At 33.9% G+C, this 15,776-nt stretch overlaps 1 protein-coding gene across 6 annotated transcripts in view; it reads left to right on the forward strand.

Annotated features, from left to right (window-relative positions):
* The window catches only part of RC3H2 (ring finger and CCCH-type domains 2), a 61,714-nt gene that overhangs the window by 27,585 nt on the left and 18,353 nt on the right, over nt 1-15,776 (forward strand). For 3 of the 6 annotated variants that reach the window (XM_020967549.2, XM_078150138.1, XM_020967546.2), the window contains exons 9-10: nt 2,176-2,288; nt 8,582-8,632. In XM_020967549.2, coding sequence (XP_020823208.1) covers nt 2,176-2,288; nt 8,582-8,632 — 164 coding nt within the window. The remainder of the gene's footprint in view (nt 1-2,175; nt 2,289-8,581; nt 8,633-15,776) is intronic. The other 3 variants (XM_078150139.1, XM_078150140.1, XM_020967548.2) reach the window with 1 other exon arrangement.

Consider the following 15,776-nt stretch of genomic DNA (forward strand, 5'->3'; position numbering starts at 1 on the left):
CAGGTAACATTTTCTGGCCTTTGCTGATGCCCCCAGTGAAAGTGTAAAAGTGTTCTCTCCTTTTTCTATTTTCCTGTAGTATTTTGTTTGGATTTCTCCATTGTTGTTTCTTGTACTATACCATAAATTGCAAGCTTCTCGAGGACAGGGACTGTCTTGTGCCTCTTTTTGTATCTCTTGAGCTTAGTACAGTTTCTGGCATATAGTAGGCATTTAATAAGTGTTTATTAACATTTAACATAGCAACATATATAAATCAGTGGATTTTATTAAGCCTATAGCTTTAAACCATGAAAGGTAGTTAGACACTTAAATTGACAAGTGAGTACCCAACTTCTAGTGATCCTTACTTTTACTTGTAGCAGTTTGTACCCTTCTTACCTAGGTATCATATTCTAATTTTATGATAGTTATTTTTGTTTATGTTTTGTTGCTCTTATTAGATTAGAAACTCCTTGAGGATATGGACTCTCTGTCTCATTTCACTTTTGTTGTCCCTCTTTTCACCTTTTACACCTGAAGTATTGTAATAGCCTACTATTTAGACGTTTACTAGCCATGTGACCCTATTTGTGACCCTATTTGCCTCAGTTCCTCATCTGTAAAATGAGCTGGAAAAGGAAATGACGCTCCAGTATCTTAGCCCAGAAAGCCCCAAAATGGAGTCATGGAGTGTCTGACATGACTGAAACAACTGAACAACAACAACACTATTTAGTCCTCTTGCCTTAAGTCTCTTCTCCCTCTAGTCCTTGCTCTGCTAGCAATTGATCTTCCTAAAAATGATTATAACATTCCCCTATTCCATAAACTTCAGTGACTCCTGTTGCCTCCAGGATCAAATATAAAATCTTCTGCCTTTCAGATCCTTCAAAATTAGCCCCTTCCTACTTTTCCAGTCTTTTTATACCTTACTTCCCTCCATATAATCTGCATTCCAGTAACACTAATCTTGTTGTTCTTCACGTGAGACACTCCATCTCTTAATTCTAGGTACTTTCACTGGCAATGCATTATGCCTACAATACTCTTCTTACCCATTTCTGTTTCCTAGCTTCCCTGTCCTTCAAATCTCAGCTAAAGTCCCACCTTCTGTAAGAAACCTGTCCCAGCATTTCTTAATATTTGTATCTTTACTTTGAGAATGCACCCATTTTATCCAGTACATGTCTTGTTTACATATAATTGTTTACATGTTGTTTCCCCTTTAGTCTTAATTCCTTGAAGGCAGTGACTGTTCTTTTGCCCTTCTTTGTGTCCCTAGCACTTAGCACAGTGCCTGGCACATAGTAGGTGATTAATAAATGTAAATGTTAGTTGATTGATAGTGTCCTACATCTAGTAGGTGCTTGATAAATATTTGTTGAACTTAAATGAATTTCAAAATTCACAGCCATGTCATATAACCTGAAAGAATACTCATATTTATAATGTGTGCTTTTATTGTTGTCAGCTCTGAATAATTGAAAATGCCATGCAGTTTCATATTTATGATTGTTTCTTTTCTTCTTTTTGCCTTTGAGTCCAGCCCCTTGTCTATATATAGTAGCTGTCCCAGATAACTAACTCACATGTATCTGTCCAATTGCCTGTTATAACTTGGCAACGTGTTCTTCATCTCTCTTTTTCCCCAGTTTTGGTGAGCAGTCCAAACTCTTTCAAGCAACCATGAGTCTCATTGAGGAGGTCCAGTAGTTTTTCTAAGCAATCAGCCTGGCAGTCTGCATATGTCATGTTCAAATAAAAATATTTGGAAATGTTTTTCTTTTATAGCATCTTTTATAAATTCTAGGCTTAGTTCTTAAATGTTAAATATTTTGTTTTGATAGCAGTAGAGAACTTTTAAGTTGATAAAGAAGTGGTCCTCCTTAACATTGGTGAGAATCATCTTATTATTTTCTTCTCAGTGCATAGTTAGGACATTTGAACCAATTTCAGTTAATCCACAAAAGATTGTCTGTAATGGTTGCTGTACTGCACAGTGTGGGACTTCTCTTGTAGTCACCTAGTTATAGGCAAACTGAGCAGTTTACTTATCTAATGAGAAGACATAGCTAAGGGTATGATTTGAAAGAGCTTAACATCCAGGCATGAATAATAGCTAGTTTTTCCTTTTCTATAAATTTAAACAGTATTGGCATCTCAAATGCAGTCACTTTTATTTTTCTTTTTTAGCCTCAGCCAAATAGCAAATATAAAACTAGTATGTGCCGAGATCTGCGACAGCAGGGGGGATGCCCACGAGGAACAAATTGTACGTTTGCTCATTCTCAGGAAGAGCTTGAAAAGTAAGTATGAGAATTTTACCTTATGGTGGTTCAGTGTATTGACTTATAGAAATATAACAATCCATTTATTGATTTTGTAACAAATTTAGAGGATGCAGATAGTCTCATTTTGTAAGTGCTTTAAATTGCTAAATTTCTGTTTGCCAAATAATTAAATGAAATGAATGTCAGAAGCATATTGGAACCTTTTTTCTATTGCTCTCTGTACCTTGGTACCATAGTTGATCCAGGGCCAGCATTCCCATTAAGTTAAACATGGGCAAGTTTCTCATTCAAGGAATTATATAAAGAGTCTGTGATTTTTTGTTGATTTGAAGATTCCTTCCACCAACTTAGGTAACATGTGACTTGGCATATGATCTTCTAGAGTTATAATGCAAAATTGGTGAAGCTCTAGGGTTTAGTTGTCAACCCAGGTTTCATTGTCATACAGGTAGCCTGGCCTAGAAGGTATACTTGAACTGTTCAAGGGTCCTGTCTAGTTTTTGTCTTCCAGTGGAAGCCTGGAAGAAATCCCTTTCAGTCCTATTTGTTCTGTCCCCATCACCACCTTACTATCCCTGATATGCTGCTCAATATATTCTAAAGCCATAGTCTGTTGAATAAACTCTGAAATACATAAGTAGTATGCCAGCAAATAAATGCAGATATTCCACATTGCTCTCCTATCAGTAAAATAAGGGTTCCTTTTATATTTTGCTGGCTCCCATGTACTTTCTTCCTGACCTCTTCAATTATTTCAATAAACAACCATTTGTTAAGTATTTACTGTGTGCCAGGAACTATTTATAGATGTTGGGAATACAAAGACAAAAATTGAAACAGCCCCTGCTCAAGAAGTTTACTTTCTTTTGGGGTTGACAGCAGGTACACATATAAGAATACATAGAATAAGTAGAAAATAAATACAACATTGTGTCAGTAGAGAAGGCATTTAGCAATTGGGGGAATGAGGAAGGGCTTTATGTAGGAATTACTGCTTGAGCTGAGTATTTGAAGGTAATTGTTCTATGAAACGGCAGTGAAAAGGAGGGGTATTCTAGGACAAAACAGAGATGGTAACCTATGGAAAAAACAACAAGAAGGTCAGTTTGGCTAGACCAAAGTTCTCAGACTCCTGGCAGGCAGTGTGGGATGAATTAAGATTAAAATATAATTGGGAAATGTTTAAAATACAAAATAAATAATGTTAATTTATGGTTTTCTAAGTCTGCTGAGGAGGGATCTATTTCTGTTTCTGTGTTACTGGAATGCAAAGTTTGTGGAGGAAAGTAAGGTATAAAAAGACTGGAAAAGTAGGAAGGGGCTAATTTTGAAAGATTTGAAAGGCTGAAGATTTTACATTTGATCCTGGAGGCAACAGGAAGTTACTGAAGTTTATGAAATAGGGGAATGTTATGATCATTTTTAGGAAGATCAATATAGCTAGGTTCTTGAGGGTGAATAACATGATGAAGCTAACAAAGATTTGGGAGTTCGGTTGTGAATGTCTGAAAGAAGAGTTTATATTTGATCTCAAAATCATCATGGAGCCATTGACTTTATTGAGTAGAGCACTGCTATTGTCATACTTGACCTTAAGGAAAATCTCTTTGGCAGCTATGAGAGGATGAATTAGATGTGGACAGTCTTGGGTCAGGGAGGCCGATTGGGAGGCTCTTCATAGTAGACCTGGTGAGAGGTGATGAGGACCCTAAGGTGGTGGCTGCACGAGTTAATGAGATGAGGAAAGATGCATTTGTGATTACTTTTCTGCCTTCACAGTATGTGAGAGGAAATAATATAAAATAAATTTGTAAAGTTTAAGCTAGAGCCAGATTTTGAACAGTTTTGTGTTAAGCCAAGTTTGTATTGTATCCTGTAGTTCCTGAAGCTTTTTGAGCAGTGGAGTGGCATTATTAGACTTAAAGTTTAGAAATATTAATTTGGCAGGCTGTGTGGAAGATGGATTGGAGAGCAGTTAGGAAGCTGTTATAATAGTCTTGGCAAGAAGTGATGAAATTCTTGAATTAGGGTGGTGGTCATGTGAGTAGAGAAAAGGTATGGATGTAAGAGTTATTAGGGAGGTAGAATGAAGACATTAGATATAAAGAGGGAGTGAAAGTGCAGAGTGAGGATGACTCCAGGTCTTGCTGATTAGAATTGTAGGGCCCTCAGTAGAAATTAGGACGGTAGGAAGAAGAATGTGGGTTTTAGAGAAAAGATGATAAATTATGTTTCTGACTCGCTGAGTTTTATATGTTCATGGAATATCCAGTTAGAGATGTATATAATAAGCACATAATGTTGATGTGGAACTCGGAGGTCAAGGGATAGTCTGGGACTGAATATGTAGATGTCAGAGAGCAAAGAGGTGGTAGTTGAAGCTATGGGAAACTCGTGAGACCATGATACAGCTCTCCATTGCTCCTTGAGTGACACACAACTTTAATTTTTAAGACTGATTTTCTCTGACTTGCAGACATACAACATCATCAGAAGAGTATTAAAAGGACATCAAATTCACACACAATTTTCTGAAGGCATTTCAGCCCACTTTCTTCCTTTTCAATTTTGGGCTCATTTCATTGCCTATTCTCATATCTAAGCCATGTGAACAAGCTATGTAGTTTTTCCTTCTAATCTTATATCTTCATTTGGATAATGGGTATTCTTTATCCATTTCCTTTTTTCTTATGTGAAGGAGAGGTAGACCAAACTCTTCAGAGTGGTTATAAATCTCATTTTAGAAAGCCATGCAGTTTCTCCAGGATTAATATAATCAATATAACATCATCTGTAAACAAGATCATCTGGAGGACTTCATCTTAAATTCCATAGGAAATCCTTTTTCCATTTGTATTTTGTTGTGCATCTTTCATGACAGTGACAAACAATTTTGGCAAGCATATAGCTCTGTGTTTTATCCCTCTGTTGATATTAATGATCACCAAATAAAGTTATTTCTATTTAGTCTTTCAAAAAATCTTGTGTAATTTTTATATTTTTAGAAGAAATTTTGTTGGAGAGCTTTTAAAATATTTTCTCCATAGAATACAATAACTTTTTTATAGTTAGACAGTAAGGGCAATGAGATCTTGTATTTTTTATACCTTTCACTCACTTGTGTAACTGAAAGAAGTAGTTCGCCATATATTTTTAAAAGGCTACCTGTTTCCTTCTCATATCTCCAGGGATGCCTTTGATATGTCTGTGAGTAAATTATTTAAAAAAAAAGACCTTGTAGAGGTGGGAAAGTAGGCAATATGGATCAATACTAAAATTTTCTCATTCACGTTTTTTTTAAAATAATGAAATATGTGATTTTTTTCCCCCAGCAGCAAAGAAAGGTCTACTCTGCCTTTTCTTGATCTGCTCCAACTCTTCACATCTTTGTTTTCTTTTGATTTTCTTAAAAGCTTTATTGATGCCTTTCACTTTTACGTCATATTAATTTCCCATATCACTTCGAGACTCTTTTATCCAGTGAGTCTTTCCTTGCAACAAATATTTTAAAAAACTCAACTTTTTAGCAAAGCAACCAACAAATCAGTTGTACCTTAACAGCATATGAAACATTTCACACCCATTTAGCAAAAGGAATAAAGTGTTTTTTTTTTATCACTTTTCTAGGTCTATCTTTGTATGTCGTAATTACATTATCTTCAGTTCATTTTGTTGTTTTTTGCATTTATGCTTTGATAGTCATTAAGGATATTTACCTTTTTTTTGACAGTTCATTTTTAAATTTTTATTTTTACATGCATTTGTTATGTTGTATTATTTTCTCGGTTGTGCTTCATTTTGCATCGTTTTATTCTACCCTTGTTACTCTGAATTCCTCATATTTGTTGTTTCTTATATGCTAGTTCTTTGCTGTTATGTACCAAAATTTGTTTACCCATTACCCAATCGTTGAGCACTTCGTTTCCAGTTATTTTGCTGCCTTAAAAAGTGCTCTTTTGCATATTTTGGTTTATATGTAAACTTCTTTTCTGTCTTTGATATCCTTAGGATATGTGTGTGCCCAGCATGTCATCCCTGGGTTAAAGCATAGAAATATTTTAGGCATTAAAAAAAATATCTAAATTATTTCTCCAAATGGTTTGACCATTTAAGAGCTCCATTAGTAGTATATAAACATGGCTTTCCTTCTCTAGCCTCTCCATCATTGACTATTTCGATCTTTTGCTATTTCTGCCACTTTGGATGTGAGGTAAAACCTTAGCTATTTTAATTTTCATTTCTCTTTATTAATGATTTGGAACACTCTTTCATATGGTTGTTAATAGTCTTTGATTCTTAGTTTGTTAGCTGTTTGTTTCCTTTGACTTATCTATTGGGAAATAACTCTTGTTCTAGTATGTTTGTGTTAATATCCTCGTATCTTGAATTTTAGTTCTTTGGCTATTTGATACAAACCATTTTCCCCATACAATAAACTTCCTTTTTCCTTGCTTCATTGATTTTTGTTCTTACAAGTTTCCAGTTTCATTTCACTGAAATTTTTTTTTGTAGTCTTTTTAATCTTTATTTGGTTAAGAACTCCTCCTGTGTGAAATGTACCTCCCTGTCCCTTTTCCTCTCAATTTAAAAAACAATGTGACCTTTTATATTTAGATGTCCTCTCCACTTGGCATTTGATATTTAGTGTAAAAGTGTTGTTCCAAACCTATTTTTCACCAAAGAGCTTTTCAGTTCTCCTAATAGTTCTTGCTGAATAGGGAGGTAGTACTTGACCAAGTAATCAATGCTCTTGGGTCTGTCAGACATTGGTCTGTTAAGTTTGTTTGTTTCAGGGTTTTGCTTATTTTTATTACATTGGTATAGCCCAATTATATTGATAAATATGGATACAATTAGTAGGTCATAATTCTATTTAAAGAATGAAATGTTTTCCATATAAATCTTGAGTGTCACTTGGTAAGTTGACTCTCAGATATTTTGTACAGTTTCTATTACTTTAGGACAGAGACTGTTTCATTTTTGTCTTTTTAACCCTAGCACTTAGCACAGTTCCTGTCATATAGTAGGTGCTTATAAATGCTTGTCAATTGGTTAATATTTCCTTCTGATTTTTGTTATTTCTGTGTATAAATGCTGATAAATTTTGTGGGTTTATATACTGCCACTTTACTGGAGCTCTTGTTTGTCTCAGATTCTTTGCTGATTCTGAATTTTTTTTCAGTAAACCGCTATGTTGTATGTTAACGCGTAATTTGATTTCCTGTTGATGATGTTTATCCCTTTTGTTCCTTTCTTTTGTCTTTTTGCTTTTGCTATCATTTCTAGAAACTGTCATAAAAGAGAAAGGAGAGAAGATAGATATCCTTGCTTTATAACTACAAAAACTTCTTGTGTTTCTGTATTTCAAAAAATTCTAGTTTTTTTGTTTCAGGAATAGACTTATTACATTTGGAAATGGCCTTTTTGTTCCTTAGCTTTTTAGAGTTTTCAGCATAAATTAGTGTTGTAGTTTGTCAAAGTATTTTTTCATGTTTGATTTAAAAATGTAGTTTGAGGAAGTTATTTTTATTAGAATTACGTTAATTCTTTTCCTAACACTAAGTTATCCTGCATACCAATCTAATTTGGTCATAATAATTATTTTTGGATGTATTAGTTATAGTAATTTTTTTTGGGATTTAAAAAAATTTGCATCAATATTCATTAATGAAAATTGGTTTATAGTTCCCTTTCTCTGCTTTATTCTGCCCAGATTTAGTCATAGAACCTTATTTTTCAGAAAGGAGTTTTATAGAGTGCTTCTTAATTATTGAGAATAACATATAGCATAGGTATAAATTGATTTAAATTGATTGATACAATTTACTTGTAAATCCACCTGGCCAATGTTTTTTTCTTTTCATGGCTCCATTGATATGTTCAGTTTTGCTTTGTGAAAGTTCTGTTGTTTAGGATTTCTCTTTCATGTTTTGTTAATTTGGGTATTTCATATTTTTGTAGGTAATCATCCATTTAAAAAATTCTTAGTTTTTGCTAGCCTATAATTGTCAACGGTAGTTTCAAGTAATTATGTTTATTACTTTGTTTTGAATTCACTTAGCTTGTTTAAATTTTTAATAATGTAATTTTCTTTATGATGTTAGCTAAATGTTTATCAGTTTAGTTTGGCTCTTCAAAGAATCAGCTTTTAGTTTATCATTTCTGTTGTCTTTTCAATCTCTTTAATTTTCAAGATTTCTTCTTTTGTGCTTATTTTGTTTGTTAATTTGTTGGTTCTCTAGTTTTTTAAATTGAATACTCAGTTTATTAATCCTCTCTTTTTCTATTTTGTTAATGTATGTTTTCAGAGATATAATTTTTCCTCTGAGGACTGCTTTAGCTGCACCCCCAAAATTTTGGTATGTTGTCTCATCATTATCGTTCTCTTTCACATAGTTGTTAATTGTTTCTATGATTTGTTCTTTGAGCCAGTCATAATTCAGGATGCCATTATTAAGTCTCCATTTTGGTTTGTATCTTTTGCTTGTATTCCTTGTATTAGTGGGTATTTTATTGGGTTATGATCTGTAAAGTATGGTATTAATATTTTTGCCTTATCATATATGTATATTCTTTGTAACCCAACAACACAGAGTCTGTTTTTGTAAAAGTATCATGTGATGCTGCAAAATAAATATGTTCTTTAATTTTCCCATTCAGTGATAAAATTGATAAAGTATTTTAAAAGTTGCATGGGGGGAGAGGGGGAAGGAGGGGGAAAAAAGTACCATTTTGTTAATACCCGTCTTAATTATATAAATCCAAAATGTGGCGTAGTTCTATTTCTTGTACAGGCTATTCCCATATTCATCATGTTTTGAGGTGTTGTGATTGTTGATAATTGAATTTTAAAAAGAAAATTTTAAAACTCCGTAAGTCTTTTAAATAGAACTTCTACAGTCTGTTCAGTTCTATATTTTTCTTTCTGTTCATCTTTATGACAGTTTTATTCTGCATTGAGAGAGGAACATTTTAATCTGCAATTATTACGTTAAAACCTATCTTTTTTTTTTAACCCTTTAATTAACTTTTCATTTGTGAATTTACAAGCAATGCCTTTTGGTGAATATATGTTTACTCTTATTAATGCTTAATTATATTTAATGTAGTTCCCCTGTTTTAGGTAGTCTGACATTTTTGCTTTGTAAGTATTTGCAGAAAATTGTTACATTCTGTTTTCTTATCCATTCTGCCATCCAGTTACGTTTTAGGTTCTGATAATTAGGGTTATGTCTTCCTCAGTTTATTTTTTATTTAATTTCATACTCTTCCTCTTAAGTTAGCACTTTTCCCCTTGCATTAGTTTTACTTCTTTTGCTGCAGTGGTAGACTGTTCCCATAAGCTCACCTTGCTGTTCCTATGTACCTTTCCTGTCCCAAGTTCCTTGAATCAAATTCTTAATCCCCTCCCCCCCACCTCTTTGCTCTCTTTCCCTTCTTCCTCCTTCCCTGTCCTAGCTGTAATTCAAAATTTTGCCTTCTCCCCTGTGCCCCAACCTCTTAAAATAAGCAGCATTTTTTTTTGAACTTTTCCAGGAGGGTCTAATTTACTTTGTCTTTCTTCTTATTTGTATCCCTTCTAGGCTATTCTGATTTCTTTTCTCCCAGGTGGAGCTTCTAGCACTCCAAATTTATTCTTCTTCTTTCCTATTTTGACATTATTCTAGTTTTTAGCTTTTGTTCTGTCCCAATACTTCATTACTTCTTGTATGTTTATTTTTTTCTTTTGATTCTATTTTGACTTCTTTTTTTGTGCTTCAATTTTAGAAATGTCAGTTCATGAAACATTATCATGTGTTAGCAGTCATTGAATTCTAAATCATGAGATCTGACTCTATCTCTTGCCTTTACCATGTTTCTTTACTATTCCTAAGGCTAGGTTAGCTTATATTTTGATCCATACACAACCTCTGTCTCACCTCACCCCTGCCACGACACACACAGACACACATAGACATACATATATATTATCTTTGGTGCTGGCTATTTCTAGAGTCCCCTCTTTCTCCTGTGCTGGGGTGATATTTATTATTGGAGGTGATACGGCCCTTACTCAGAGAAGTACTCTGTTATTGTGCCCATTTTCTCCTGATAAAGTCCATTATAATGTTGTCTTCTATCACAGATAGCTTCTTCTCATCCCTCACCCTTACCTCTCACCATGGACCTGTTTTCACCTGTACTGCATTTCCCTTTCTGAAGTCAGACCTATCTTCTAATTGCCATCTCAGTCTCTTTTGACCTATCTTCTATTCTCAATCTCTTTAACATTTCTTTTATTCTATAGCACCCCACTCTAGTTTTTAAAAAATTTTCCTCTTTCATTATTAATTTAAACATAACCATTTCAGTATACAAAGAAGAAAAATGAACTCTATGAAACCATTCACTTTTGTTACAGTTTTTCTAAAAATGTATTTTAGACTTAACACAGTAGTAATAAGATTTCTATATTTATTTTCTGAACTTTTTTTCTAATTGTGTATTTTAATATTCTATTAATACTTTTTGGTGATTAACATTTCTCTCATTACTCACTAACTCATCCCTGCTTCTCCTTCCCCAAGAGAGAATCTTCCCTTATGACAAATAAATGTAGCCAAGTGATACAAATCAAAATTGGCTCTCTAGAAATGAATGTCTCATTGTTCACCCCTTATCTGTCATGTTTCTTCTAAGAGATGGGAGTCAGTTAATTTCCCTTAAATTATTGTGTTCATCATGTAAGTTCTGGTTCTCATTTCATCCTGTATGCGTTCATTCAAATATTCTCAGGATGTTTTGTGTTTATCATTTCTTCTGGCTCAATAATATTCATTACATTTACATACTATAGTTTGTTCAGCCATTCATCAATTGATGGGCACCTACTTTGTTTCTAAATTTCTCCTGAAATAAAAACTGCTGCTGTAAGTATTTTTGTAGACATGAGTGCTTTCCCTATGTCTTTAATCTGTTTGGGGTATTTGCCTAGTATTGCTGTTGCTGGGTCAAAGTGTATGTTACAGTTTGACATTTTGGATATGGTTCCAAAGGGTTTTCCTGATAATTGAACTATTTCACAGCTCTACCAATGGTTCAGTATTATGGCTTTCCTTTAGCCCCTCCAATAAATTGCCATTTTCAACTTTTGTCATCTTTGCCAAATCTGATGGGTGTAAGGTCAAATCTCAGAGTCATTTTAATTTGCTTTTTTTTGTTTTGTTTTCTTTGTGAATATTCCCTCTCCCATTCTACCTTATCTTAAACTCCCTTCTTCCCTTTCGTTTTCCCAATTTTATTTTTTTAAATAAGTTTTGTTTATGTATTCTGTTTCTATGTCATTATAGTTATCCCAGATATCCCTCCTGTCCCAGTGAACCTTTCCACATAACAAATATTTTTTAAAGAGGAAAAGATAATCAGCACAACTGATTACTATAAATTATAAAAGTCTAAAAATGTATACAGTGCTTTATGGGCCTCCCACCTCCCTGATGGGGTAGGTTGGGAGTGTTCTCTCATATCTCTTCATTCAAGTCCTGCTTGTTCTCTAAAATTTTGTTACATGTATTTTTTGATTGTTTTGGTATGTTGTCTTTTCATTTACATTTTTGTAGTTATTTTATATATTTTCTAGGCTCTGCTTACTTCACTCTGCATCAATTCATATAGATGTTTCCATGCTTCTTTGTATTCATCACACACATCGTTTCTTATAGCACAATATATTCCATTACATTCATGTGCCACAGTTTGTTTAGCCATTCCCTAATAAATGGACATCTACTTTGTTTACAATTTTTTGTTAGCACAAAAAGTGCAGCTAGCTATAAATATTTTGTTATACATGGAGATTTTATTCTTAACAATGGCTTCCTTGTATTCCCTTCCTACTCTTCTTTTAATTAAATTTTATTTTTTCAGTTAACAAAATTCTACTTTTTTCCAACTTCTGACCTTTTGAAAAAGAAAAACAAAATCCGTTTAACAATTATAAATAAGCAAACAAATTTCCCTGTTGCTGATGTCTAAAAAAAATATGTCTCAGTCTGTACTCTGAGTTCATTATATCTCAGTGAGAAGGAGGGTGGGTAGCATGTTTATTCACAAGTCCTCCAGAATCGTGGTTGTCATTGCATTGATCAGAATTCTTAAAACTTCTTTGTCTTTACAGTGGTTTTATTATTGTGTTAAGTTATTCTCCTGATTGTTCTCACATTATATTGGTTCATAACAAGTTTTTCCAGGTTCCTTTCAACCAGTGCCTATTATAATTTATGATAGCACTATGCCATTATGCTACATTCGTGTGTCATATTTTGTACAGGTATTTCCCAGTTGATGGACACCCCTTACTTTCTAGTTCTTTGCTACTACAGAAAGATACTGTTAAATATTTTCGTACATGAAGGGTTTTTTCTTCTTTCTTCGAACTCTCTGAGGTATAAACATAGTAGTAGTAGAGCTGGGTCAAAGGATGTGTGAAGTTTAGGAATTTTTTTGACATGGTTTCAGAATGGCTAGACTAGTTCACAGCTCCATTAACAATTTGTTATTCTACCTGTTTTCTCACATTTCCTCCAGAATTTATCTGTTTCTGTTTTTATCTACTTTGCCAATAAAATAGGTATGAGGTAAAACATTAGCTGCTTTAGTTTTCATTTCTCTTATTAGTGATTTGGAGTATTTTCTTCCTTTGGCTATTGATAGCTTGGATTTCTTTTTTTTCCTCAAAACTGGCTGTTCATATTCTTTTACTATTTATCAGTTATAGAATGCCTCTTATTATAAATTTGAAACATTTCTCTATGTAGCTTGGAAGTGAGAACTTTGTTAGTGAAACTTGCTTTAAAGATTTTTTTCCCCAGAAAGCTTCTTTCTTTCTAATTTTAGCTACATTGATTTTGTGGAAAACTTTTATATAGTCAGAATTGTTCATTTTGTCTTCTGTTATTCTCTTAACCTTTATTTGGTTCTGAACTCTTTTCTTATCCATAGATCCTGACCCCCTTTTCTTATACTGGTTAATTTAATGTGTATCTACTCTTTTGTTCAGATAAAAATAAGGCTCATGAGATGCTTAATCTCCCCACCTTCACCTCCATGTTTGTACACTCATTTTCTAGTGTATTTCAATTATGATAAACAGTAAGTTCTCTCCATCATTTATTCACTAATATTTTAATTTTCCCCTCATTTTTCTCACTTAAAGCTAAACAAAATCATACCAACTTTCTATGTTCCTTCTTTGACTCCTTAAGTCAATGGGATTATAAAAGGACAATGGTCTCTTCTCGTCATTAGGATAATTTTTCATAATTATTTATTCCTTCAAATTGCTCACACATATTTATCTTAATAGGTTACTCTTGTCTCCTGTGGGTTGTTTCAGAAATTCAAACCAATTGTTTGTTTGTTTTTTCCTCAACAGAAGTTCTTGAATATCAATTTTTTATCCCTATGTAGCTTTATAATAAGTTTTGCAAGATAAATTATTCATATTTATACATTTTTTTCTTCTTCTGACTTTTGATATTTCCTAGTCCAAAGTTGCCTTTACTTCATGGCATTTGCCACATAATCTTGTGTGTTCTGAGTGGTTCCTTGGTACTTTATCTCTTTCTTTTGCTGGAAGTATTATTTCTTTGATCTGTAAGCTCTGGATTTTGACCAGTAATTCTGGATGTGTTTAATTTGCAATTTATTTCAGGTGGTGACTGCTGGATTCTTTATATTTAAACTTTGCCTTCTAGTTCTAATAGTTCTGTAGAGTTTTTGATTTTTTAAAATGTGACATCCAGCTTTTCTTTTGCTTGGTCATAGTTTTAGCAAGTCTGATGATTCTTTTTTTTTTTTTTTGCTTTTTGGTGAGGTGATCAGGGTTTAGTGACTTGCCCAGGGTCACACAGAAGTCTGATGATTCTTCAACAATCTCTCTTCATCCTTCTTTTTTGTGTCACATATTTTTAATAATTAAGACTTAGCATGGTCTTTTTTTTAATCTTTTAATTTAAAAAAATGATTATGTTTGTTCTGATATCATTGAACTACTGAGTTCTGATTGCTCCATTCTGTTTTTTAGGGGACCTGACTCTTGGATAACGTTTTCTACCTTTTTGTTCTAAGCCATGTATTTCCCCTCTAAATGTGTTGTTTTATTCTTTATCTCTCATTTAGTTCTTACATCATTTCTTCCATCAACTTTTGAATTCTTTGTGGCCAAACTGTTTTTGATAGGGTACTAAGTATAATTATTTAGAACTGTTTTCTTCTTCAGATTATTTTAACCCATAGTACTTTTTCATTGTATTAGTTTTCCTTCGTTATTCACATCTTAATTCACAGTTCCTGGATTGGGGATTTTGTGCCAAAGTGGGCTTTGCCTTCCCTTGCCATCTGTGACAGGGTGACTACACCCAGGTTCTGTTTCTGACTGAATCTTGGGAGTTGAGATTCTGTTGGACTAGTTCTACTTGTCCCCATCCCCACCCTGTCTTGTATTCCAGATGCCTCTTCTCCCTTATTTATGTATTTTATGTTTATGTATTAGGTATCTGTGTCCTAGTTCCATCTCACCTACTGTAGTTCTGTCTGAACAGCAACCTAGACCAGGCTCTGCATCCTTCCTAAGCCTGCCTCTTTTCATACTCGTGAGCTAGAATTAAGAGGTTAGACCAGTCTTTGGAGCTGGTCCCTAAAGATCCCATCTCCCATGTTAACCCTGCCCAGGAGGTTGTGCGGGTCTCTGCCCTTCTCCTGCTGTCATTATCTATATGATGCCAGAGGCTTTGGCACCATTTTCTGGTGCACTCCTCATAAGATAGAGGTTTCTGGTGTTTCTCTTTGGTTTTCTTTAATCTTTGTTTCATCTAATACTTTGTTTCCTTATTCCTGAGGTAGTTCTTTGGGGAACCTTCCTTGACTGAAATCTTTCATGGTGTTGTCTTTGCTTGAAGAGGCTAAAGAAATAATTTACCAGTCTTCCATTGTTCTCTGGGCTTGGTGAGATTACATCTCTAGTTCTTCACTGTCTCCTATCTCCTCTTCCTTCTTGAGCAACTCTCTACTGTTAACCTTTCCATAAAAGTTTTTGATTCACTTGTAGGGGAACATAGGAATGAATATGGAATATTCAGTTTTTTCTCCTCTTTTCATGATTTTTCATTTAATTAAGTCTTTACTAAATACTTGCTCTGATATGAGCTAGGGATATAAATTCACAGAATGGAATTTCCTACTCTCCAAGGAGCTTCCATTCGAATGAGGGAGATAAAAGAATTGTATAGATATCAGTGTGTGTGGGGGGGTTATTTCTGTGTGTGTGTGTGTGTGTGTGTGGTGTGTAAAAAAGGAACAGAAATAAATGAAGTAGTTAAATCCAGGGTTGTCTGGAAGTGAGAACATTAGGGGTTGCATGAAGAAAGACTTCATGTAGAAGGTGATGCTTGAGCTATATCCCGAAGGCAAATAGGGATTCTATGAAGCAGAAGTTAAGAAGGAATGTATTCCAGGCATGTGGAA

This window comes from Phascolarctos cinereus, unplaced genomic scaffold, assembly GCF_003287225.1.
Source record: "Phascolarctos cinereus isolate Bilbo 61053 unplaced genomic scaffold, phaCin_HiC Scaffold_2;HRSCAF=192, whole genome shotgun sequence".
In the NCBI taxonomy this organism is placed as follows: domain Eukaryota; kingdom Metazoa; phylum Chordata; class Mammalia; order Diprotodontia; family Phascolarctidae; genus Phascolarctos; species Phascolarctos cinereus.